Consider the following 27,754-nt stretch of genomic DNA (forward strand, 5'->3'; position numbering starts at 1 on the left):
CTAGCCCCCGTGCTTCCTGCACCAAGTTATGAGAACACCCTGGGCACTCTCCCATTGCCAGCAGCTCTACCATGCCTTCCCCAGCACGACCCAAGATACCCTCTCCAAACAAGACCAAGATAAAGCCTTCCACCTTTCAACTACTTCTTCCAAGAGACAGACAGACAGACAGACAGACAGACAGACAGACAGACAGACAGACAGACAGAGATGGAGACAGAGATGGAGACAGATAGAAAGAGAGAGAGGTATGCATTTTTTTTTTTTTGAGACAAGGTCTCATTCTGGTCCTGAATAGCCTAGAACTCACTCACTTTTTATGGAAATCAGGGTGGCCTTAAACTCACAGAGATCTGCCTGCTGCCTGTCTCTGTCTCTTAAAGTATGGAGGTTTAAGAGTGTGTTCCACCATGGCCCACTTCTGCTATTTTATCACAGCAACAACAACAACAACAACAACAAAGACAACTAGGGGGCTGGAAAGATAGATGGCTCAGAGGTTAAGAGCACTGACTGCTCTTCCAGAGGTCCTGAGTTCAATCCCCAACAACCATCTGTAAAGGGATCTGATGCCCTCTTCTGGTGTGTCTAAAGAGAGCTCATATACATAAAATAAATAAGAGAGAGAGAGAGAGAGACAGACAGACAGACAGACAGACAGACAGACAGACAGAAGCAACTAGAGCCAGTGAGATAGTGCAGGGTGTAAGGCATTCGCCAAGACTGATGACTTCCGTTCTACCACAGAACTCATGTGATAGGAGAGAACTGACACCTGACAGTTGTTCTCTGACCTCCACACATGTGATCTTGCACTCATATACAAGCACAAGTAAAGTAAATGTAAAAAAAAAAAAAAAACTTTCCTAGAAGAAATCCACTTTTATTTTGACAGGGTTTAGCTATATAGTACAGTTCACTTTTTTTTTTTTTAAGATTTATAAATGTTGGCCTCTATGTATGTAAATTCACCATGTGCATGTAGTGCCTGAAACTGGCCTGAAGAGGGCACTGGGTCCCACAGAACTACATGTAGTTAAGGTTGTGAGCCACCATGTGAGTGCTGGGAACTGAACCCAAGTCCTTTGTTTTGTTTTGTTTTGTTTTTTCTTTTTCTTTTTTTTCTTTTTTTTTTTTTTTTTTTTTTTTTTTTGGAGCTGGGGAACTGAACTCAGGGCCTTGTGCTTGCTAGGCAAGTGCTCTACCACTGAGCTAAATCCCCAACCCCTACCCCAACCCAAGTCCTTTGTAACAAGTGCTCTTAACCACTGTGCTATCTCTCCAGGCCTGTCCTTGATTCTCAATCCTTTGGGCTAGGCCATTCAGGTGCTGGGATTATAAGAGTGTGACCCAATAAAAAACAGACTGTTATTTTCTTTCTATCACAGTTTTTCAACCATTTTTCATTATCCCCTAATATTCTAATGCCCTGTATGAATTTTTAATTCCACAGATACACTATATCTCAGTATACATACTAGAACTGGACTTTATACAATAAGGTTTTCCATTTCCTCCAGGAATCAATGATTTTCACCCCTTGATTGTCACTAAACTCAGATGGGAATGCATGAATTACTATAGAGCCTCATAATACACTTCCACCTTCCAGAACTGTAGGGCTCTGGCTCCAGGATGCTCTCCCATGGCGATCTCTCGCCTACCTAGCTGTGTGGGTTCAGGCGAAGGGGAGAGAATTCAGGCAGGGAAGGTGTCTTAGCTAGGGTCTTATTGCTGTGAACAGACACCATGACCAATGTAAGTTTATAAAGGACAACGTTTAATTGGGGCTGGCTTATAAGTTCAGAGGTTTAGTCCATTGTCATCAAGGCAGGCAGGAGTATGACAGCATAACAGCATCCAGGCAGGCATGGTACAGGAGGAACTGAATTCTACATCTTCATCTGAAAGAAGCCAGGAACAGACTGAGCATCCTCAGGCAGCTAGGAAGAGGGTCTTCAAGCCCATCCCCACAGTGACACACTTCCTCTAACAAGGCCACACCTTCTAATAGTGTCACTCCCTGGGCCAACCTTATGCAAACCATCACAGAGAGGAAACAACTTTGGCTGCCCCCAGCTGCCAGTCCTCCTTTCAGCCGCTGTCTGCTGCTTCAGTTGCTCGGGCTGGGCTGGGCTGGGCCAGCAGGAGACTGACTAGCCGTCGAGGGATGAAGAGTAGCTTTTGTGGCAATTTTGGGGAGAGCCGACCTCTTCCCCAAGCAGTGGTGTTACAGCTCTTATGACAGAAGCTCTCAGACAATGGAATATTTCCAGCACACCTTTAATTCTGAACATTACAGTTAAATAGTTTTTGAATGGGTCAGTGTCTGACAACAGGTGCTTCCTATTGGTTCGGCCTGAGAGCTTGGGAAAGCCTCATCTACATATTCGGGGGCGTGGTCCTGTTTCTACCACTGATCTGTGTCGAGCCTACGGGACCTGTGGTCATGTCCTCACTTGTAGAGGAGGAGCTTGGGACATTGCTCTACATGACTTAGTCTATCTCAAAACTCTCTACAGGGGTTTGTGGGGGATGCAGCTAGTGACACCCTGAGGCTGGGAATGCACCTGCCTGCCTTTTTAGGGTCCCCTGGAGATTCAACCTGTCTTGATCAGGAATCAGGTTCCTTTCACTGCCTATGGCCCCACAATTCCCCCTTTTATTTTTTTTTTAAACAAGAGGTGTCATTTGTAGTGAAATTTGTAGTGTAGGGGTGGGATTGAAGTATCAAAAGAAAACACTAAATAGGCCGGAGGGGTAGTGCAACTAAGCTAGAGTGGTAACGAGGGGTGAGGGTGGAGGCTGGGAGGACAAAGGATCATTGAACCAAGTAATTGCCCCATGGGTTGTACAGTTTGAGGGTATTAACATTGGTTTTAAACATTAGATTAATCTAGCTAGACATCATGTTTTCCTTGCCATCATGTAACTTTCCCCAAGTTCAGTAGCCATTTGGCTTTGGCAAGAGAGCTCATCTGTAGCTAGAAGATCCCAAGTCTGTGGGTCTCAGCTGTCATCTGTGGATCTCAGCCTGTGTCTCGGCTGAGATCCTCGTCTGTTCAGTCAGATGAGGTGTCTGGAGGAAGGCAGCTTTGTTGTCGTAGGCAAGTAGGAGGAGATGGCGTTCAGTGTCAGGTGGATCTGTGGGAGCAGCACTGTAGATAAACCTGTAGGGTGACCGCAACAGGGGAGCAGAACCCTGGCAGGGGGATGTCTGCCTAGGATGGGTAGCGTAGGTTAAGCCTGTAATGGTTTGCTTGGAATCCTGGAAATGCAAGGGTGTTTGAGGAGTTTAGTCATGGAAGGTATCCTTCAAGTCTGTTTTGGATGGCTGAGGAAGATAATATGTTAATTATGTGTCTGGGATAGCAATAAGAGTTTGTCTGTGAAAGAAACTGGTTAATTAAGGATTAGTTGGTTTGACCTGTGGGAGAAGATTAGATGACTTTTAAACCTTAGAGGAAATTTGGAAAATTTTTGGACATAAATCACAAAAGCTAGGGAGAAAATAAACATTTAAATGAAGAGACATACAAATTTTAGGTTGAGAAGCACGAACATTGCCTTAGGTATTCCTGTTAGGGAGAACAAGCATTTAAGCAAAGCCTGAAATTTTTCGTGTTTCAGGTGTGTTTTTCCATTGTCTTTGGCAGGCCTAAGATGTAGTGGGGGAGGGGCCTGCTCTGTCCTGTGCTAGGGCTGTTGGGGCTGCGTGCTCTAAGCAGGCTGATCCCTGTGTTTTCCCCTGATCTCTGTTTTTTCTTGGCTGGTAAATCCTAAATGTAGATTGGAAGGAGATGAAAGGGCCAACTTTGAAGAAAAGCTCAAAGGAAGAATAGAATCTTGATAGCACAGTCAGGGGCAGAGGAAGTGAGAAGCAGTTGTTGGGTTAATGGTGCGGGGCTGGCGGGGTTGGGGAATGTCTCTGCATCTGCTCCACTACTGGGCACAGGGAAGGCAGGACATGGGAAGTATGATATGTTTACCCCACACAGCCGCCAGGCGGGTGTTGAGCTGTGGGAAGCCACAGGAACACCCCTCTGGGGGTGAGGAAGCTCAGTCTGAGGCAAGGGGACAAACAACTGGAGCTGGCTCTGGGGTCCCCGGGCTGCAACGAGACCCAGGGCCATCTGATTCCCAGCCTCTTGGACATTCTGAACGCTGCAGAAGAGCTGAGAATGGAGTGGGGGCCCGTGGGCGGGATTTGCCCCTGGCCAAGAAAAATGGGGGGAACTACGGCTGGTCCCGTGGTGGGAATCCTTGGCTTCTCTGTGGTTGGCTGTAGGCTTGGGATTAATGGCAGCTGCAGCTGGGAACATAGAGGCCTTCCAGGGAAGTTAGTCTCCGTCTCTGTAAGCAAAGGACTTCTCTAAAGTTCCAGGCAGCGGTGGGACTTCTCAGGGCAGGCCTGAAATTAAAACCTTTGCAGGCAGGAATATCTGCGAACAAAGACTAATTGGCTAAGTTTCTAGTCCATTAGGTATCTCATTTTAATGAAGATCTGTCTACTGCTAATAGCTGGACATTGGAAAGGATGGCTGAGATGTGTGTTAACTCTCTTTGTGGGGAAACCCAGACTTGTATGGTTTTGTTAATTGCCCTCAAATCTCGTAGCACCAGCTGTTATTCTACCAGCTGTGTGGGAGCTCTAAGCTTCTCCCTTAATAGAGGCCACTGTGGGACCCAGACGGCTTTGTTGGAGAGCCAATCAAGGCAGGGAGTGTTAAATCTAACAGTGGTCCTTAGAATTAGGGGTGATTTGGAGGACAGTTTTTAGGATCTCTTTGCATATTTCTTTCTGTCTTTATGTGGTCTCTTTCTGGTTGGGTGTTAAGAACTAACTTTAAGGCTTGTAAGATATCTCTCCCTAGTTGGATAGGGGGAGGTAGAGTAAGGAGAGAGGCAGGTGGAAACTCCTTTGTTCTTTAAAGGAGCCCTGCCTTTGGGTGGGAGAGGGAGGGGCAGAAGAAGCAGATGGTTTGTTTAGTGTCTTCTCTGAAGCATTGAGGGGTTCCCCTGTCTGCTCTGCCACAGGGCACACAGGACGAGGAAAGTGGCCACGCTTGCCCCACCTGCCTGGGAAGCCACAGGACACCACTCCAGGAGTGGGGAGGCAAGGTCTGGGGGAATTTTTTATGTGGTGGTGAATTATTCTTTACAGAAAAGAGGAGAAACACTTTGTCCAATGGGAAAATTCCCTTGGCTTTGGGGTTTTCCACAGAGGTACAAAACGCTAAGCCTTCCCACAGATTTAATAACTGGCAGCTGCCCTGTGGCTTCTAAATGGCTGCTGCATTACCAGATTTTCTTTTTGTTTTAAGGAGAGTTTAGATAGAGAGTCTTTGCCAATGCCCTTTGTAGGCTGTTAGGATTTAGACAAGGGGTAGAGCGACCTTCAGCCAACACCAGAGAGTAGCTCTGGCCACGAGACTTCAGTTGGCCCTTCAGCTTGTCCAAATCCACACGATGGCACTGACTGAAAACACAGCAGAAAAGGATAGTTGCTTGTCCCCAGAATTAGGGGAGAGGGGTCACCTTCCTGCAGTATCCGTGCAGTTATGTTGAAGTTCAAGTCCCACGTTGGGCGCCAGTTGTGCAGCTCTGGCGCCTGGTGCTCTTCACAGCAATTTCTTGCCCTGCTACGTGCCATGAGAAAACACATTTCTAAATAATGATTAATCTTCGCTGTCAACTGGATTTGGAATCACCATGGAAACACACCCGAGTATAGCTGTGACAGTGTTTCCAACAGGGTTTGGCTGATGAAGAATTCACCTTAGTTGTAGATGATGTCATCGCATATTTAGGCTGGGGTCCCAGGCTGTAGCAGGAACAGGAGGCAGACCTCATGTAAATTCTGTGGGCTGTGAAGCTACAAAAGCATCTTCTGCAGAAGGACCTAGCTGAGGGCTGTCTGAGAGACCAAGGATTGCTGGTGCAGATGATGTCAGCCAATCAGGAATTGCTGTTTAGAGGAGATGCTTTCTTGGGGTCAAAGGTGTATTAAAGGAGTTTGCAGCATTAGAGAGCTTGGTGCAGTGTTTCTCACCTGCTCCTAGGAGTCTGTTGACTCTGTGTCACCTCACCATCAACCCCCAAGGGCAGTTAGGGCCGAGTGATGAGTACTCCAGGGTGTAGGCAAAAGCAGGCTGAATAAGAGATGGCATCACCTCCCTCTGCTTGTTGCCTTTGAATGTAATGTGACCAGCGACCTCCCATTCCTACCTGTGACTTCCCTGACATGACTGAGAGCAATATCCTCAACTGTAAGTCAAAACACAAACAAAACAGCAACAAACCCCTTCCCTTCATTGTCACAGCCACAAAAGGAAAGCAGACTCTATAACACCCAGTCTGTAGTAACTTGTGGTGTCATGTGGAGCATATTCACTCATGGATAAAATCCAAGAAATGACTACACAGTCTACTGGAAAAGATATGTTACCAATGGGTCAAGAGTAGTGGGGAGGGCTGTATTCTGATCTTAGGTCTGAGCTCAGTCCCTTAACAATGGGTTAAAATTTAACCCTTTTCTCTATAAAATTACTGGCCTCAAATAATATTGCTTCAGGCTCTTTGAAACAAACAAAAATTGAAACAAAACTTTCAAACTAAAAGTATTTAACTCATTTTCACTATACTACTGCTTAAGCATTACAGGAATTCTATCCTCAGGGAAGTAAGAATGGACATTTAAGAAGATTTAGTTGCAAGTGTGTTCATGACAATTATATTTAATGTCAAGACAAAATCTATAGTTTAGCCAACAACAAAGTATATAAGAAGATATGGTAGAAGGTGCTAGAGATGGCACAGCAGTTAGCAGCATGGGCTGCTCATAAAGAACCCTGGTTTGGTTCCTAGCACCCAGATGAGTAGCTCACAGCCAACTACCTGTATCTCCTGCCCCAGGGACCTGGTGCTCTTTTGTGGACTCTGCAGGCACTACACATACGTGGTGCACTTACATATATGAAAGCAAAACAGAACTGGACTGAGGTCAGTGGCCCTGCTGTAACTGCCCTGGGTTGGGATGAAGCTGAGACTCTGGTTGGGAATTCTGGGAATTCTGGGTAGGCTGGGGCTTTGTTGTTTGTCAGGCAGCAGTAGATGGACAGTGCTTGGCCAGAGGAAGGAAGGTATGAGCCAAAAGAAATGCACATAAAGTAAAAAAAAAACAAATCCCTTGTGTTTTTTAATCACAGTAGAGATGAGCAGTATAAAATCTTGCCATTCAGTTGACAGCCGCTGACCAAAAGAGAATCATCCTGTTTTGAGGTTGTTCTTACTGGTAGTTTTCCCACATTCCAGAGGATAGCCACATATCCATGAACAAACAGGGATATGTGTGTGTGTGTGTGTGTGTGTGTGTGTGTGTGTGTGTGTATGAAATTTAGTGATTACATGTTTAGTGATTACACGTTAAGAGCTGATGTGAGGGGAGATAGAGGGAAATTTGATGAGTGGATTATAATCATATATATGTATGAAGTTCTCAAAAATATAAATTTAATTACACATAATATCCTGTCATTAACATTGATACTATATATATGCATATTTATTGTATAAAAGTATAAAATGTTATTTTTATATAATAAATAATTGTAATACTGAGAAATTTTGTTCTTAAAAATCATGGGTGGGGAAAACCTTTGCTTGGAATCCCACTTTTGTAGACCTAAAGCTATGAGTTTTTCCTTGGTTTGGAATGAGAAGTCCCTCACAAGTGCAAATATTTTAACCTTTGTTGGCACTATTTTGGGAGGTTAGGGGACTTTAGATTGTGTTTGAAGGAGAAGGCCACTGGGGTTGGGCTTTTGAGGGTTATAGAGTCATCCCACCTTCACTTTTCTCTCTGTGCCCTCCTGTCAATCAAACTGTGATCAATCAGCTTCTTGCTGCCTTGCCTTCCTGGCCTTATAGACCCTAACCCTCTACAACGGTATATCAAAATAAATTCTTTCTTTCACACTTTGCTTCTGGTCATATTTTATCACAGCAATAGAAAGTGTTTGGATTTTTGCTTGTTTAAAATGGGGCTTGGCTACGAAGCCCAGAGTAGCCTGGAACTCCTGCCCCAGCCTTCTGACTACTGAATCAATCACAAACATGCACCACCACATCCAGGGATGAATGACTCGAATGGCTTCTTGGAAGCAGTTGATAAATAGTGCTAAACCAAAATATTTAAAGCAGATAACTTGAAGCTTTGGAAAACCTATGAAACAATCACCACAACAAAGAACATATTCACCTCTCCCATGTTTCCTTGGATCCCTTCTTAAGATCTTCCTCAAACTTCCTTGCTCCTACCCCATGTCCCTAAATAACCACTGATTTGCTATCACTGTAGATCAGTTTTCATTTTCTAATTATACCCAAATGGAATCATACACTGTACTTTTTGTCTGGCTTCTCTCTCTCAGCATTAACAGATACATTTATATCACTATATGTGTTTATAGTTCTTTCCTTTTTATCTGACTGGCAGTCCCTTGAATGAGTTACTCAGAAAAAGCACTCATTTCCAACCCTGAACTTCTCATAGAGGGTTTTAGGCATATTTTACATTTTATCTTTGTCATTCACCAGGAATTAGGACTTTGTCTACCTAGATCAGAACTATTATTTTATCACACACGCTGTTGTGTCTTGATTCTTTCAAAATACTGTTTCATTTAAATTTTAATCTAATCGTTGTGCTGTTGCAAGGAATAACCCTAACTTTCTGGAAGTATAATTATATTCTTACAAGTTTTGTTAACTTAACGAATGCAAACCAGTTGGGTGTGACCCCACTTTTTTGTTTTTAAAATATAAGTGCATGGTGGGATAAAGATACAGCTCAGTGGGAGAGTGCTTGCCTACAATGCTTAAGGATCTGGGTTCAATCCCCAGCATGACCACAAAAACAAAGTGCAGATGCATGTGCATACACAAAAAGGAGGGAGGAAGGGTGAGATAGGCTGACAAGTATGTCCCTGATACCAAATACAGCAAATTGAAAAAACACACACAAGATGACATGATCTTACTAAATCATTTACTTGCTAGACTATCAGAGGGACTACCATACTCACCTATGATTACTGCAATCCTCTAATTCATAAATCTGAGTGGGATAATCTAAATTGATCAGTAGAATTTCTCAGGAAACTATGACCAACACAAATAGGTGAGGTTATAAATCCTATTCCAAAACTATGAATGGAATTTGTTAATTTTTAGAGTTCATGAAGATCTCATTTTAAGGTTCTGGCCTTTATAATTTAGCCCTTAATTATAAGCGTGCAAAAAGCTTAGTAAGAGTAGTTTATTACTTATAAAACTCCAAGCCACCCATTAATCACAAAACTCATTACAATACTGATGGGTCAAAATACATGAATAGGTTTTTAGTTTGTATTTCAGTTGTTTACATGCTAATTATCACTTAATTATAGACACTGTTTCCTTACAGCAAAGGCAAAATACAAGTACTAAGGTAGTCCCCAAGCATTTGTATAATTAAGAACTGAAGAAGCGCCTCAGTTATTTTTGGTCCTGGGAATCAACGCCAGAGCCTTGCATATGTTCAGCAAGCATGTTCTGTTACTGAGCGACACTCCACAACCCACCTAGTTTCCCTCTATTGCTACATTTGACTGTTGGACAACACATGCACTCAAAAATTGCAACTTTTTGTGTCGTATAAAAGCGTAAAATAATATGCTTCTCTTGCATATAAATACAGTCTAATGGGCTTCCTCTCAATACTTCCTATTAAGGTTACAAATTAGTAGGAAAATAATAGTGCCTCCCACGGGTTTGCGGACTTTTTAATTCTGGAGCCTGACAACAGACAGCAGGAGTGAATGAGAGAACCGACGCAAACGCTGGCAAATGTTAATATGCTAGTCTGCCACGAAGAAATACTCAGATGTGAATTACACGTGCCCGTGGCCTCAGACTCCACAGAGCTCCCTCTGGAAGCATCCAACTGGCCCCTGACCTAGGGAGAAAAAGTCGGTCCACTGCACCATCACTGCAGGAAAGAGAGCGTAAAGCCAGCTCATACTCTGATAGATCTGACCGTCTTGCTCGCGCGCAGGCCTCGAACCGGAGCCCCTTCTGCACTCAGAGCGCCCGAGCCTGCAGAAGTTCCGCAGCCAGGCTTCTACTCCGGCTCCTCAAGCGGCGCGTGGCCCCAAGCCGCCAACAGCTCAAGGAGACCCCTCCAAGACCAAGTCTGCCCGGCCCCACCCATCGCACCCACGTGACCCATGCCACGCCCACAACCTCCACGTGACCCGGTCGGCCTCCGCGCGCAGCGTGGATCGCGGCCAGAGCCGCCATTGTTCCGCCGGGGGAGGACAGCGAGGCCTGGCGCTGGCGCCCCGACGCCACTTAGCGGCCGCCTCTGGAGACACTCTGTCCCCGCCGCCCCGTGTCCTCCTGGCGGCGGCGGCGTGAGGCCGACTGGAGGGAGTGGGAACCCTCGGCCCTCCCCGTGGCGGCGGCGGCCACCTATTCCCCACTCTGGAGTGAGGGGCGGCCGCGATGCGCTTGGCCTGAGGTGTCGCGGCCCTCGTCGCTTCCCACGACTGTTCCAGCGGCGTCTGTGCTCCCCGGCGTCATCCCGAGAGTCTCTGACGGGAGGGAAGATGGCTGCACGAAGCTGGCAGGACGAACTGGCTCAGCAGGCCGAGGAGGGCTCTGCCCGGCTGCGGGAGTTGCTCTCTGTCGGCCTAGGTTTTCTGCGCACGGAGTTGGGCCTCGACCTGGGGTTGGAGCCGAAGCGGTACCCGAGCTGGGTGATCCTGGTGGGCACCGGCGCTCTCGGGTTGCTGCTTCTCTTCCTCCTAGGTTACGGCTGGGCCGCTGCTTGCGCCGGCGCCCGCAAAAAGCGAAGGAGCCCGCCCCGCAAGCGGGAGGAGGTGACCCCGCCGACTCCGGCCCCCGAGGACCCAGCCCAACTGAAGAATCTCAGAAGCGAGGAGCAAAAGAAAAAGAACCGGAAGAAGCTGCCTGAAAAGCCCAAAGTGAGTAGTGGCGAGGAGCCCGGTGGTCAAGGGAGGTGAGAACACTAAAGCGAGAGCTCAGGACGAGGCGGTAGGTGAACACGTTCCTTGAGTAGGGGGAAGTCGGAAAGTATAAGAACCAGTAGGAAAGTCGAGTTTTTCTACAAGGAAATTAGATCCAGGGGTAGGTATAAATAAAAGTGCCCAAACTTAGAGCCATCATATGGGAACCTTGGCTTCCCCAAAAGCATATCCTTCTTAGAGGCCTATGGAAGTAGGCTGCATATGTGGAGGTTAATGGGACCGTACAGTGACGTTGGGAAGTTCTGAAAAGACTGTCTGGAAGAGAGAGATGTCTATCTCAAGTCACGTTGAGACCTGAAACCGCGGCTAGTGGAGGATATACGGTGACCTAAAAACTCTGGCTTAAAGGATTAAAGGTGTCCATATCAAGACATACTCATCTTAGTTGGAAATGTTAAAGGGAAAGGGTAACCCTGTCTTAGCTTGGTGAGTATGGCCATTGGATTGCTGGTACAGGATCTGGAGATCTAATACTCCTTCTGGATATAATGGCCCTGAGCAAAACATGAGGCAAGTTCAGCAAAGTAGTCTATAGTATAGTCCACAGGGTGGAAGGTTTTTGTTTTTAATAAAGTAAAAAGGGGTGACAAATTGGAATGCTGATGGTTGAGAGGTTTCAAACTGCAGTTTGCTGGACCACATGTGGAAATGCAAAAGTTATTCCATTTTTATTAGGCCTCAGTGTGATTAGGCCTGTAGCATTTTGTTATATGTTATTTGTTGGGGAGATCTTGTGCCATGGCAGGCGTGCAGAAGTCAGAGGAGAAACTTGTTGGAGTTGGTTCTCTCCTTCCACCACGTGGATCTTTAGGGTTGAAGTCCAGTACTCAGGCTTATTGGCAAGTGCTTTTACCCACTGAATTATTTTAGTAGCCTTTTTTGCATTTTTATGTAATATGAAAGATAAGTAATATTAGAAATATCCATTAATGTAGTATAGGTAGTATATGATTTAATCCTAGCACTCAGGAGGCAGGGACAGGTGGATCTCTTGAGTTTGAGACCATCCTGATCTACATAGTTTCAGTCTGCCAGGACTACATAGAGAAACCTTGTCTCCAAAAAGAAAAAGAAATACCTCCTATTTTTCTATCATTTTAATGTAACTCTTCACCTTTTCAGAACAATTCAGTAAGCCAGTACCAGGTTCTTACTATGAAGAGATGTGCTCTGGTATGTTTGATGGGCTTATAGGAATTAAAGTCAATCATGGCAGCTAGTGTGAGACTGTGTTCATAAAAACTGTGTTCATGGACCCGTAAGTGCTAAATACGGGTGTGAATGCAATGTTGGTGTGATTTAGAAGGTGGAAACTAATTACAGCTTGAAAAATTTAGGAAAGTTATTTCAGGAAGCTGGGATTCACATCAGAAAAGAATATTGTTAGTAATAATATAAAAAGAAGGCTGACAGCTCATATCATAAGCATTCATGTTTTGATTGCTGAGTGGAAAGTTAGAAGAGAGTAAACCTAGAAAGTTATCAGTATAATACTTCCTGAAGTTAGAAGAGGAAACAGCACACTGAGAACATGCATAAATAAAAGTTCTGTAGACAACATCAAGGGTTAAGTAATGTTTTAATGAAAATAGAACACTTGGCTTCAGAGTAAAGGTGATCTTGAAACAAACCACATGCCTGTGTGGATTGTGGCAGGTTATGAAATTTTCAGAGCCTCTTTAGGATGTTTAGAGTTTAAGATGGACCTGAGGAGAGAGACAGGTGCTCCAAGAGTCCATTTGAAGTGCATCATGACACAGATGACTCATTTGAAGGAAGAACACACTTGCTTCACTATAGAAAATGTACAACAGATAGGATTTGGCTCATCCTGCTTTTCATTTGTGTTAAGGAAGGGGAATGGGTAATAAGTAAATCCACTGAGATCTTTGAGGAGCTGGAATTGAAATTGGATCATTGAATTTGAATTGGGTGGAAAAATAACCATCTGCCAAATAGTATTAGAGAAGTTATGGTCCTGAAACTTTTTTTTTTTTATTAACTTGAGTATTTCTTATATACATTTCGAGTGTTATTCCCTTTCCCGGTTTCCAGGCAAACATTCCCCTCCCCCCTCCCCTTCCTTATGGGTGTTCCCCTCCCCAGGTCCTGAAACTTTTGACTGTAATTCAGAAATATATTTTTGTATTCCAGTACAGGCATAAACTTGTTTTTTTTTTTTTCCAATGCATCTGTGACTCACAAAATTGGTTTCTCATTTGATTATAAGGCCTGACACCCACATCCCACACTCCCCTTAGAAAAATACTGCTTTCCAGGGCAGGTATAAATTTCATTATTTTCTATTCATTTTGTTTCTTGTACTGTACTGCATTTTTACATAGGGTAGGAAAAAACAAATAAGGCCTACTTACAGGTTGAAAGCAAGAAAAAGGAGTGTTTTACTTACTATGAAGGAAACAAAAAGTAAAAACTCAGTGTCTCCCCCGGGAGCTCTATGCCAGTTACAGAAGGTGTTTGTACACAGTCCACTCTCTGTATAAGCTCTGCTTTCATGGATAAAACCAGCTAAGGACCAACATTTTCTTTGGAGGGGCTGCTGGTGTTGCTAAGTTGGTTAGAGTGCTTACTTGGCATGCATGAATCCCTGGGTCTGTTGGCCAGAACTGCATAAACTGGGGGTCTTGTCATATACCTGTAATCCCAACATTCAAGTGGAGACAGGAGAATTAGACTTTCAAGGTCATCCCATACATCTTAAGCTTGAGGCCATCCGGGGATACATGAGACCTCTCTTTCCCAGATCAATGATTTTTAAAAATTGCAATTTTACTGAATTAGGTACAGACTTTTTTCTTGTCATGAGTCCCAAACTTACACTGCATAACAACTGTAAATAAAATATGTAGTTTGGACTAAGTATAATTACTCTAAAGATGATTTCAAGTGTATGAGTTATATGTAGGTGACATACCTACGTTTTATTTTATAAAGTATTTGGCATCTGTACTTCTTGGTATTTTTGAGAGTTCTGGAATCCCTTTCCAATGGATACTGAGGGACTTTATTCAAAACATTGACAATACAGCCCCACTGTGGTCCCAGGGGTCACCAAATGTCTAATCACAGAAGTTGCTTTTAAAGCAAGAGATTGAATCAAATTAGTGGGGAAAGCCTGAGAAATGCTAAAAGCTGGAGAAAAATAGTCTGTCAGCTTGGGAGGAATAGGGAACCCTAAATTTGAATAAAACATTTAACCTAATCTGTTTGACTTACTATATGTCTAAATTTGAAGATCTTGGTCAAAACACTAAAGGAGTCTCCCTTCTTGAGTATTTACAGTGGAGTCAGTTTGAATGCTCTTAAAATTTGTGGATTTCTGAGTTGTATTTCAGACCATTAAAGTTCAAACTTTTTAGAACTGGATCTAGGGAACCTGCTTTCTTGTACCTGCCTGTTACCCAAGATGAACTCCTGGCTGCAGTGGTCCTCCATCCTCAGCCCTGAGTTTTTGGCACTATAAGTATGCATTGCTTTTTAAATGTGTATTCATAGCAAGCTGATTAGTTTGAAAATCACTCACTGGAATAGAGCTATACATAAAGCCCATGCTATAAGAACTTTTATTTTCTTTTTTTGTATGTTTGTTTTAGAGACAAGGTCTCACTATGCTGCTCTGGCAGTCTTGGATCTCACCGTGTAAACCAGGTTGGCCTTGAATTCAGAGTTACACCCTCCTCTACCTCCGAAGTGGTATTAAAAGTGTACACCACTACACACAGATAAGCTTGTAATTTCAGCACTGAGGCTGGAGAATTACATAGTGAAGTCCAGGCCATTTTGAACTATGGTATGCATCAAAAAGCTGTTAATAAAGATCTTTCTAAATTCAAGCAGAGGCAGGGGGATCTTGAATTTGAGGTCAGCCTCAGCTATACAGCAAAACTCTGTTCCCCCCACTGCCACCCCACCCCAAATTTTTCTAGTTGAGTCACTAAGGTGGATTTGGTATGATGTAAACTACTAGTTTCTTTGAATGAACATTTTATGTTTCAGGATACATTGCCTAAATTATGCAACCCCTATTTTCAGATTGTTTATGTGTGGTATATGTATGGCTGTATAAGCCAAAAATCAGTCTCCTCTTTCTGTTTTAAATAAGCATTGCTTATAAGCTGCACATAAGCGTTGCTTGGGGCCATGGAGGCCAAAAGAGAGCAGTGGAGTCCTTGGTACTGGAGTTACAGGTGGCCCTCTTCTTTTTATTCATTCTTGTTTTTTCTTAATAAAGTAATAAATTGTATTTTAATTTTTATACATTTTGATCATATTCCTTCCCTTTCCCAACCACCCATATCCTTCCCACTCAACTTCATGTACTTCTGCACCCTAAGAAACAAAAGGCTAGAGAGATGATGGCTCAGTGGTTAAGAGCACTGACTGCTCTTCCAGAGGTCCTGACTTCAATTCCCAGCAACCTCATGGTGGCTCACAACCATCTGTAACAGGATCTACTGCCCTCTTCTGTTGTGTCTGAAGACAGCAACAGTGTACTCACATATATAAAATATATTTTTTAAGCAAAAAGTCAAAACAGATCAAACCAGTAAGACAAATAAATAAAAAAAGGTGTACCATAAAACATGATTCTGTTTTGTGTTGGCCAACTACTCCTGGGCATCAGGCCTGCCTTGGGATATGTTTTGATAGACCTCCCTCCATTGAAGAAAAGCTTTTCTTTCTTTTTGTTTTTGTTTTCATTTTTGGAAACAGGGTTTCTCTGTTCAGCCTTGGCGGTCATGAAACTCTGTAGACCAGGATGGTCTCAAATTCAAAAGATTTAAGTGCTGGGATTAAAGGCATGTATCACCACCACTGACTTTTTGTATCTTAATAAATTATACCCATATCCACTCCTCTCCAACTCCCTCTCCTCCTTCTTAAGATGTCCCCAACTTCACATATCTTTTTATTCAGTGACCCATTGAGTCCAATTAGTGCTCCCTAGATGCACAAAGGTATGAGGGTGTGAGACTTTCCCATCTGCTGTAATTTAGGCAGCCTATCAGTAGTTATACCCTGAAAGAAAAATGACTCCCTCTATCCCAGCACCTGTCAACTTCCAGTAACGCCTTATCTAAGAATGAAGCCTTGGGAGTTCATGCCCCATCCATGAGGGACTTTTGACTGGCTTGATCTTGGGCAGGTAACACAGTTACAGTTTCTGTGAGTATAGTAGCCATATTGGGTCCAAAAGAGCATTTTCCAGCACTCTCTTCATCCTCCAGGACTTATATTCTTTCTTCCCCCTCTTCCACGATGTTCTGATGTTCTCTGAACCTTGAGGGGGTGATACAGATGTTGCAGTTGGAACTGAGCACTTACAACATTTATTCTCAGCATTTTACTTGGTTGTGACTCACTTGTTAACTACTGCCCATCACAGAAAGCTTCTGGCCTATGTTGAAAGCAGCACTGATCTATGGCATAAACACAAATTTCTAGAAAGGCAGTTTTGATATCATGTCCCTTTACCATAGCAATGGTAGTAGCCAGCTGCCCAGGTTTTGACTAATTTGTCTTACTGGTTTTATGTCTTGATTTTCTTTTGTTGTTGTTGTTAATGAGAGATCGAAAAAAGGAAAAAAGGTGGGGAGGATATGGGATACTGGAAAGGGCAAAGAATGTGATGACAAGTCTTTATGACTCCTCAGCCATGGACTTATGTCCAGGTTTATATAGTACTAAGCATGAACCTCTCCTGTTGTTGCCCCTTAACAGTCATTCCACTAGGGCACCAATTGGTACATACTGCCTGGCAGGTGCATATACTGTAGCATGCAGTTTTCAGTGCTAGATAAAGATCATTGATGTTATTTCATGCACAGCAGCTTCCACAATATGAAAACCTAGCCAGTGGGGAAGAAATATCCCAGTCAGCTTCAGATTGACTTCTCTGTGCTATCTACACCCATGCTATCCTGAATGCATCTGATCTCATCTGATTTTTTCATGTTCTGCAACCAAAGTGTCCCACCTTGTTTTTTTAGATAGGGTCTCTCACTGAACCAGGAGCTTTCCAGTTGGCTAGACTGGTTGGCCTGCAACCTTCAGGGATCCCTGTCTATTCATGCCCCAGTATGGGAATTATAGATACAAGTGGCTTTTATGTGGGTGCTGAGAACAATTGAGCCCTCTCCCTAGTGCCCAATATTTATTTTTAAAACTTTGTTTTTATTTGTAGAATGGTTATGTTAAGCCTAAGTATTGGGGTTAAAGATGTGTGCCACCACCACTTTGCTTTTTGCTTTTTATTGTTGTTAAATATATTTTCAACCTATATTGGTTTGCTTTTTATCCTCTAGTAAAAATCTAGCTATAGGTCTTTTTTTTTTAAGATCTACTTATTTACTTACTATATATGAGTACACTAACTGAAGAGGGCATCAGATCTCATTACAGATGGTTATGAGCCACCATATGGTTGCTGGGATTTGAACCCTGACCTCTGGAGGAGCAGTCAGTGCTCTTAACCACTGAGCCATCTCTCCAGCCCAAACTATAGGTCTTTTAAGTGAGAATTGCAGGTACTCTATCTCTAAAACTGAAAGGAAAGGGTACTTTTCTTTTTTAAGATTTATTTTGTGTGTGTGTGTGTGTGTGTGTGTGTGTGTGTGTGTGTGTGTGTGTCTGTACACTGTCTCTCTCTTCAGACACACCAGAAGAGGATAGCAGATCCTGTTACAGATGGATGTGAGCCACCGTGTAGTTGCTGGGAATTGAACTCAGGACCTCTGGAAGAGCAGTCAGTGCTCTTAACCACTGGGCCATCTCTCCAGCCCAAAAGGGTACTTTGATTTCCTGGCTTTTTTCTTTCATTCATTTTCTCTTCTATTGGCATTTAAAAAATCATTCTTTTCTGTGGTTTTTCATGTTGCCCAAGTCAGTTCAGGTTTTAAATGAGTAAATATATTCATTTGATCTTTTAGTCTGAGTAATGATTTCAGAAGATGTAAAATCTTAGATGAATGGTCTTTGGCGTTAGGAAGGTTGAGAACCACTGCTTTAATTGCCGGACTATCTCTCTAGCCTATTTTTTTTTAGTATCTTTCTAATTTAGAAGCACAAGCTCACCTCTAACTCAGGAGCCTCCTGTCTCAAAGCAGGGATGTCCTGCCTCTTGAATGTTGGGATTGCAGGCGTTTGCCCCCATGCTTAGCGAGTAAGGAGTCTTTTTAAAATAATGAATATCCATCCTGCCCAAAATCAACACTGCATAGCTCTTGAACTAATAATCAAAACCTCTTTCCAAGGCCTTTATGTCCCAGCACCTGCTTTTTCTTTCAGCGCCTGATGTTAGCTTCATCTTACTTGCTACTTTAAACTACACTGGTAGTTTGTTGTTGCCTGATTTGGTTCTTCACAAATGTTTTCATAGTTCATTGTCTTTACATATTTCATTTACAAATGATGAAGCTTGTAGAACAGTCTTTCGCCATTAGTTTTATCAGTCCTTAGATCTTGTCTTTAAAATCATCTTAGAAAGCCAGAAGAGATGGCTGAAGTCTGCAATCCCAGCATTTGGGCAGTGGAGGCAGGAAGGTTTTTCAAGGCTGCCCTGGGCTCCATAGCAAGTTTAAAGCCAATTGGCTTGACATATATCAAAAATAAAATCACCTCAGAAAATCATTTTCCAATCACTGTATTTGAAGTTGTTATCACCTTCAGTATTCTGCCTTCAAATGGATTGCGATGGCCACTGGGATATGTTCTTGTTTACTTTTCAAAGGTCTTTACCAAGATTGACTACCCTAGTACAGTACAAGGCAGTGGCAAACCCTGCATGACATGTGAGGCTCTGTTGTTTGGTGCTGATGAAATGCCTAAAATAACACTTGTAGTCATTTGAGTAATTTGTTATTGCGCTAAATAAATATATAGTTTAATATATTCCCAGTGGAAGTAGTACTGTTCCTGGGTTATTTTATTTTGGTAGTGGTTTTGCTGAACTCCTGAAAGTAGTTTTGGATGGGACTAGCTTTAGTACCCAGCACCCACTTAGCAGCTCACAATCATTTATGATTGTGTTCCCTCTACTTCCAGGGAATCTGATTCCCTCTTCTGGCCTCCAAAGACATCTGTGTACACATAGTGTATACCCAAACAGGTTCATAAAAAAAATTTAAATCTTGAATTTTATCATTTGACACATAGGTCTATTTTCTTTTTGATACATACAACAGATTGAATGCAAGCCTCCTATATGCCACAGAAGTGCTCTACCACTAACTTATAACCATCTCTTTACTTTAAAGTCTATTCCTCTGGCTTTATTAAAAGAATAGTAGTAATGTGGGGTTAGAGAGATGACTCAGCAGTTAAAAGATACCTGAGTTCTCTTCCTAGCACACATTAGGTGGCTCTCAAATGCCTGTAACTCAAGCTCCACAAGGTTTAGACGCCTCAGGTCTTCATGGATACCTCCACATGCTTACATATACTTACAGACACAAATGTTTTAAAACGTAAAATCTTTCTAAATAATAATGGACTAACAAACTTTTAAGTGGGGCTGGAGAAATGGCTCAGCAGTTTAAGAGCACTCACTGGCTGTTCTTCGAGGTCTTGAGTTCAGTTCCCAGGAACAACATGGTGACTCATAACAACCATCTATATATAATGGGATCCGATCCCCTCTTCTGGTGTTTCTGAAGACAGAGACAGTGTACTCATTCACATACATTAAATAAATAAAAAGAAAGAAACCTTCAAGTGATGTATCAAAAATACTCCTGGTTTCACAAAAGAGTGTTGAGATTAAGTTAATAGGTCATCGACAAAAGGAGTTTCATAAGCAAAATGGTGTTCTAATTTCCAATCTAAGAAGGTCATGTTGCATTTTGTTTTGTTTTTGATTTTTTTGGCTTTTCAAGACCGGGTTTCTCTGTGTAGTAGCTTTAGTTGTCCTGGAACTCTCTCTGTAAACAAGGCTGGCCATGAACTCAGAGAAGCGCCTGCCTCTGCCTCTGTGGGATTGAAGGCATGTGTTAACCACTGACTAGCCTAGGTCATGTTTTTACTGTACCTATCTGATTTCCATTATTTCCCAGGATATTAAATTGTATTCATAGAATAAACCCAACTTCCCCAGATACATCTTTATTGCTTCAGTTTTAGAAGTTTCTACTGAAAAAAAAAATAACTTTTTTAAAAGTCTAGAATTGGGGCTGAGGATTTAGCTCAGTGGTAGAGCGCTTACCTAGGAAGCGCAAGGCCCTGGGTTCGGTCCCCAGCTCCGAAAAAAAGAACCAAAAAAAAAAAAAGTCTAGAATTTTGCCTCCATTTTTTTGGGTATGTGACTTTTTCTTAATCTTTTTGCTCCATACTGGCAGAGTCCTAGCATTATAAGACCATCAATATTTCTTCTTAGACCAAGAGCAAATAAACCTCCTGAATACTTGTATTTGTTCTACTTTCATGTTATTGATCCATGTTGTGCTTTTTAAGTATAAGAAAGACTTGGAAGGTCACAGAGACCAAACTGACAATGAGGGAGCATCCTGATGTAGACCCCCTGCATATATGTTACAGTTGTGTAGATCGGTCTTCTTGTGGAACTCCTAACAGTGGGAGCAGGGGCTGTCTCTGACTCTTGCCAACTTTTAGGACTGTTTTCCTCATACCAGGTTACCTCGTTAAGCCTAGGACAAGGGGAGGAAAGGAGGGAGGGGAAACTTCAGTTGGGATGTAAAAACATAATAAAAATTTTTAAAAAGAATGCCTTGGATATGTTTCTAAGTTATTTTTCAAGCAAAATAGAAAGTTCTAAGTTTGATGTCATTTAGGGAGTTTTTATATTTCTTGTGTTTTCTGTCCAGTTCTACTAGTAACTTTGAAACTGGTGTACAGAATGCTAAATTTCTAGACACCATCATCAGAATCTAGGCAAAAAATACATAGATAATCTGCCATATCTATTATAGTCCTCATTATCTCAGTTCTCATTATGTCAAACTGAAAGCAGTGCTTGTATTTCATTTTTTTCAGAAATCATCCAGAGCATAGTTAAGCCATTTAGCAGGTATTGAGCATCCACAATACAATTAATCAGGAAGTAGTTTGTAATCCCTGAAGAATTGACTTTTGACTGGGATATTCACCACTGAATGAAATAGCTCAGACTATATGGCAAAACTTGCAAATTATGTTATAGATTATATTCATAAGATTGTTCTGGTGGTTATGAAGAATTTTTTAATTAAAGTTGGGTTTTAAAATATATAAATTACAGTAGTTAATAAAGTATCTCACATGTCTGTTTTGGTTTTTTTTTTTTTTTTTTTTTTTTCAGTCAAAAAGAACCTTTATTCTTTGTGTAGCCTCCTCATGCTTTCTTGCCAGCTGCCTTTGGAGCAGGTGCCTTCTGGGCCGGGGTCTTCTGACCCTTCTGACCTTTAGCAGGGGGCGCTGCCTTCTGGCCTGCAGCCTTCTGTGCAGAAGCCTTCTGGCCTGCGGCCTTCTTCACATGTCTGTTTTTAAACTCCTAAGAAATTATCTGGAATTCGTATCAGAATTTTTCACAACTAAAAGTCTTTCTTGTGGGGATTATATCAGAGTTAATTTTGCCTGACTTCTTAGACAGGCTCCGATACTTTCTTGTCCATAAATAAAAGTCATGTATGTGAGGCACAGAGCAAGTGCTCAAAAATCACTGGTTATTGTAAGGATACATACATTGTAACTTCTCTGCTTTGCCTCTTTTCATTTTTCTGATGTACACTGACACACTTAATGACTCCTGCATGTTCCCTATAGCTTTAAACTAAGTAAAAATGTAAAACTTAGTGAAGTAGAAACATGTTCAGGGTGACACACATTTGGAATTTCAATCTCGGTCTCTCTCTTTGCCTTCAAACTTTATAGTATTTGTATAAGGAGGGGAGAGAGGGAGTTAATTACATGTGGTTATCTTCTACAAGCACTCCCCCCCCCCTTTTTTTTATTAAGTGCTGGGGATCTGAGTCCCCATGCTCCACCATGGCATTCCACAGACTGAGCCATCTTCCCAGCCAGGACGCCCTTGATCTTCCAAGAGAAAGAATACTGTTCCCTTTTTATTTTTGTTTGTGCTGTTGTATACTTCTTTGCTAGGCTCTATCCTTTCTGTCATTGCTGTGCTTTTGTGGTTTTTGGAGTGGGACTAATGATATGGCCTATGTTGATCTAGAACTTGCTTTTACTCTGTTGCTGGCCTCAGTCCTGCCTCTACCCCCAAGTTAGGGTACACATTCTGCTACCATGCTCTGCTGTTTGTAAACTTCTGAAGAACAGGGATCATGCTTATCTTTGTTCCAGGATCTTTGGGAGTCTGCATGTTACCCTGTTGTTTACTTTTACTGGGTATTAGCTGTATGAACACACGTAAATGCCACATAATTCTCTTAGGAATGGAATTTCACTGTTTAACCTTGGTTGGTCTGAAATTCACTATATAGACCAGGCTAGCCTTGAACCTGCCTGCCTCCTGAGTGCTGGGATTAAAGGTGTGCACTGGGCTAGTAATTTTTGTGTTTTAAAAGAAAGTAACATAAAAATAATGTTTCTTGAAAAGCAAGTCCTATACTATTTTTAGCCCTGGAGAGAGTATGTTTACATATTAGTTGCAGTTTATTAACTTTCTGAGAGAATTTATATCTAGAGTGTTGTGCCTGTTGGATGCATGTCCAGGATAATTTAACCACTAGGCTTTAACATTTGTGAGATTTTGCTAGTATAAAAATAACCATAAGCGCTTGAGTATGAGATTAGGGTACATGGGCATCATGTCTTTAGACAGGGAAGAATATTAGAAGTGAAGAAACTTTATTGAACAGGTATGTTTTCACATGCTCCCATTTGATATAATCTAACAAGAGCCCTAGAAGATAGGTACACAGTTTTCTTATACTTACAAATCATGAAGTTGAGAGTGAAATCAAGAAAAATGTTTAAAAATCAGTGATTAGGGCTAACAAGATGTCCCAGTGGGTAAAGGTGCTTGTTGCTACCCCCAGTGAGCTTTAATTTCTAGAACCTGCATAGTAGAAGTAGAGAACCAACTCCCAAAAGTTGTCTTCTTGTACATGTACTCTCACACAGTCGGAAACAGTTTGAAATCACAGGGTTAGCTGCAGCTCTTGCATCTTAACTCAGCTGTCCAGTTCCAAAACCCATGTTCCATTTTTGGGACAATTGGTAATTGAACTTCTAGTTTCTAACTAGTTTCCAACTAATTTCAACTTACGTTGTTCAAATTTTGTAGCTAAGTATAATAAAATTTGCATGCCTAAGTGAAAAATAGGGCTCAGGTTAGAAGTCAGTCCTTACCTCAGATACAGAATGTTTTTCAATCCTGTTAAGTAAAGGCTGCTCAAATGAAATAGAAGTCTGCTATTAATCATTGTACCAAAATTTTAAGAGGAAAGATTGTTCAGTTACATAGAGAGATGGAACAGGCGCTATGCAGTAGCACACGGCTTTTAATTTCAGCACTCCAGAGGCTAGAGCCAGCCTCTTCTATACAGCAAGAGCCTATAAGACTTACACAGTGAAGGGGTTGGGGATTTAGCTCAGTGGTAGAGCGCTTGCTAGGCAACCGCAAGGCCCTGGGTTCGGTCTCCAGCTCTGAAAAAAAAGAAAAGGAAAGGAAAAAAAAGAGTTACACAGTGAGACCTTGTCTCAGGGGAGGGGAGGGGAAGAGAAAGAGAAGGAGGAGGGAAGGAAAAACTACCACAGGAAATGAGAACCGTTAAGTTTGGCTAGAGGAGACAGTTAATATGAACTAAAAAACAGTCTTATGATATTTGGGTGCGATGACTTTCCAATATAGGTTTAGCTTCCTGGAAGGCTGAAGTGGGAAGTTTGCATATATCCAAGAGTTTGAGGCCAATTTAAATAACTCATTGAGATTCCATTTCTATTTTAAAAGAAAAAAGAAGTCAAACTGGTAGCACACACTTAACCTTAAACCTCAAAAGATGAGTGAGAAAAATAGTTTGAGGCTAACCTGGGCAGTGTAGCAAGATTTCACCTAAAAACCAAAGACAAAATTTAAAAGACAATCAGTATATGGGAATGACAAGTAAAACAGAGGTTGGAAAGTGGAATCAGCGGGTTCTAAGTACCGGATGTAGATACCCTAAGTCTACTTGCCTGCTGAGGTTTCTTACCTTTCCATTCACTACTCCATCCTATGACATACATTTACCTAGAGAGTGCAAAAAGCAACACAGAAGAAAGAAACCAGATCAAGAGTAAGGAAACTTGGTTTGGCTTTTACTGTCTTATTTTAACAGGTTAAGATACAGCAGATTAAATGTTGATTAAGCAGATATTTATTCAGCTGTGAAGACAGCTTTTGTTTTGACTTCATGCCACAAATCTTTGGAAAACCTACAAATTTGGTTTTTAAATGTAAATGGGCTTTGATGTTTTTAATGATTTATTTTTATATTAGTTTATATGTGTAAGTAGTTTGCATCCACGTCTGGTGCCAAGGGAGGACAGAAGAGGGTAGCAGTCTCCTGGAATTAGAGTTATTATGGTTGTTAGCCACTATGTGGGTGATGGGAACCAAATTTGGGTTCTCAGCAAAAGCAGCAAACTTCTAACTACTGAGCCATCTCTCCAGCTCCTGCCTGATTGTTTTTGACAATGCATGTAAAGTCACATTGTAGATACTTTTTTAAAATTTAAAATAGATATTTTTCATACAACATGTTATGATTTCCCTTTCTCCAATTCATTCCGGCCTCTTCCCAGTTCCTTAGCCATTCAAATCCACACCTTTTTTTCCTTTCTTATTAGTATACAGACATGCATCTAAAAAAAAAAAATAGAGTAAAATAGAAACCCAAATAGGAAAAGGCAAAAGAGGGTTTTGGGAGGAGAGCCAAAGAAAAAGTACATAAGGGCTGGAGAGATGGCTCAGTGGTTAAGAGCACTGACTGCTCTTCCAGAGGTCCTGAGTTCAATTCCCAGCAACCACATGGTGGCTCACAACCATCTGTAATGGGATCCGATGCCCTTTTCTGGTGTGTCTGAAGACAGCTACAGTGTACTTTGTATATAATATATAAATAAATCTTTAATAAAAAAAAAAAGAAGGAAATGTACATAAGAAGAACACAGTTATTTAACATTCATTGTTTTTTCCCCTTCAGTACATAGCTGTACCATGATGTGCAGTTTGGTAAAAGTCTATTCTGCAAATATTAGAGACAGTGTTTTTAAGACTATTACATTAATTTACTGACTTTAGTGAGTTGAATATGAGAGAAATAGATAAGTGAAAGAAGTGATGCAATCAGAAAGGAGAATAGATTAATAGGCTCCTTTTGTCAAATTTCTCAGTCTCTCCAATTCTGTTAATAGAGCTTAGAATTGTTTAAAAGGGGGGAAAGCAGGAACGATTCTAATTACAAAGTGATTGGGGATCACAGATTTGATTCTGCCCATAAACACCTAAGCGTAGTCTCTCATTTTAGAAATGTTAGGAATGAAGTAATTGTTTTGTTTGTGTGCGTGTGTGTTTGTGCCTGTGACAGTGGGATTTAGCCATTACATTATAGAATTAGAAGCAACATTAGGGTCTTCTAACATGCATTGATCTGTATATCATCTTTGCCGACTTTTTTTTTCCTATTACGGGTGAGTTACAGTTTCAATAAAGACTATATGACCCATACATCTAAAATATTTTCTGTCTAGCTCTATAGCAAAAAGTTAGCTTCCCAGTACTTGGGGATGGGGAGGAGGGAAGCAGAATCAAGTGAATATGAGTTCTAGACCAGCCAGAGCTACATAGAGAAAATCAGTCTCAAAACAAACAAAAAACTGTGCTGGGGGTTCTAGACAATGGAGTGATAGAAATGTACCACTCTTACAGAGGACCTGAATTTGTTTTCCATATTGAGTAACTTGCAACCACCTGTAACTAGGCTCCAGAAGATCTTATTAGGGAAACTGCTGTGTGTGAACAGAAAATTTGTGGTACAGGATTTTGTTTATAAGTTCATTATTAGGGGGTTGGTGAGAAGGGTCCTTTTCTAGAGGGCCCAAGGTCAGTTCCCAGCACCCACAAAGGGGCTCACAGTCATCTATAACTTCTGTTACAGGGGATTAAGTAAATAAAGACGTAAAACTTAATAAATTCACTTTTATATATGTATATATATATATATAAGTCAATATCATAAAACACTTATTAGTCCCTTGAGATTTAGCTGATATGGGTATATATAAAGCAACCCTTTTTTAATTTTGTTCAGGGAAAAATATCATTATATATGTTATTTCCCAGTTATAAACCTGGTTTTATCTTAACAGTCAGTTTGATAATGCAGTGTTTTCTTGTTACCTATGCAGCCAAATGGACGGACTGTTGAAATACCTGAAGATGAAGTTGTTAGAACTCCCCGAAGTATAACTGCCAAGCAGCCACCAGAGACAGACAAGAAAAATGAAAAGGTGAGCTTGGGAACACATGTATACAAAGTTTTAATAAAGCAAATGACATAAAATTATGCTTTTATGTTTAATAGGATTGTAAATCTTCCATTTAAGGAAACTGGAAAATCTAAAGTAATCATACTAGATAGGTTGTAAAAATTAAAATTTTGTTTCTAAAGAAGACTATGTCACCAATTTTTTAAACATTACTGTGGTGTTAGTAAATGTTCATTATGCCAAAAGTAATTTATGACTTGAGTATCTCTTTGAGAGAGGGAGGTTCTTGCTTTATAGGCTACTTCTGATACAAATCTTAACATGATTCTATCATAATAGAATTGTGTTACTCATGATAATGTACTTTTTAATATTAAAAATGCTTAGCAAAATTGACCAGTGATATTGTTTAAATTGATTTCCCTAGTTAGGGGAATAAAATTATCCCCTATTAAACAGTTGACTGTATTTAACAAAATAATCCTATGCTGAGAGAACTATTTAAAAGGTTTGTGTAAGGGCTAGCAACATGACTCAGCAGGTAAGAAAAGACATTTGCCACCAAGCCTGAAGACCTAAGTTTATCCCTAGAACTCATCACCATAATAGGAGAAACTGTCCTCTGGTTTCCACAAGTGCTTCTGTATGTGCATGTGTGTGCACATGTATGTGGGAGTGTGTGCGTTTACGTTCTTGTGAAGACCAGAAGAGAGCATTAGATTCCCAGGAGCTGGAGTTACAAAGAGTTGTGAGCTGCCTATTGTGGGCATTGGGTACTGAACTTGGGTCCCCTGGAAAAGTAACAATTGCCTGGAACCACTGAGTTGTCTCCAGCTCTATGAAGCTTGATTTTTGTACACAGAGTAATTATATCTCAAGTTATAATACTGGCTTTCTTTCTTGTTAAGTCTATAGAGATAAAACTTGGTCTAGAAAGGAAAAAACACACACCCATATATTTTATAAATGGAAAGCTAGAGTGAGCTTATTTGTATAAATCACATTAAACTGCTATAGTTTTCTAGCTTGTTTTTTTTTTAATATATTTTAATGTCTGATTTTAGAGCCCAGACTAGCTTCAAAGTTATGATTCTCCTGCCTCCACCTTCATAATGCTGGGATTACAGGTGCATGCCACCACATGTAGTTGTTTTCTAGATCTTTATTTTGATATGGAAGCAATCAGTGCCTCATTGATAACTAGTTTCTAGTAGAGA

At 41.4% G+C, this 27,754-nt stretch overlaps 1 protein-coding gene across 7 annotated transcripts in view; it reads left to right on the forward strand.

The window, feature by feature from the left end:
- The first annotated feature begins 10,330 nt into the window (after positions 1–10,330).
- The window catches only part of Mtdh (metadherin), a 58,174-nt gene continuing 40,750 nt past the window's right edge, over positions 10,331–27,754 (forward strand). For all 7 annotated transcript variants that reach the window (XR_015623755.1, XM_087555601.1, NM_133398.3 and 4 more), the window contains 2 exon segments: positions 10,331–11,027; positions 26,457–26,558. Coding sequence is in view for 6 of the 7 variants with exons in the window: in XM_087555601.1 (XP_087411727.1) it covers positions 10,650–11,027; positions 26,457–26,558 (480 nt within the window). In the remaining variant the exon portion in view is untranslated.

This window comes from Rattus norvegicus, chromosome 7 (genome assembly GCF_021556685.1).
Source record: "Rattus norvegicus strain SHRSP/BbbUtx chromosome 7, alternate assembly SHRSP_T2T, whole genome shotgun sequence".
NCBI classification, from domain to species: Eukaryota; Metazoa; Chordata; class Mammalia; order Rodentia; family Muridae; genus Rattus; species Rattus norvegicus.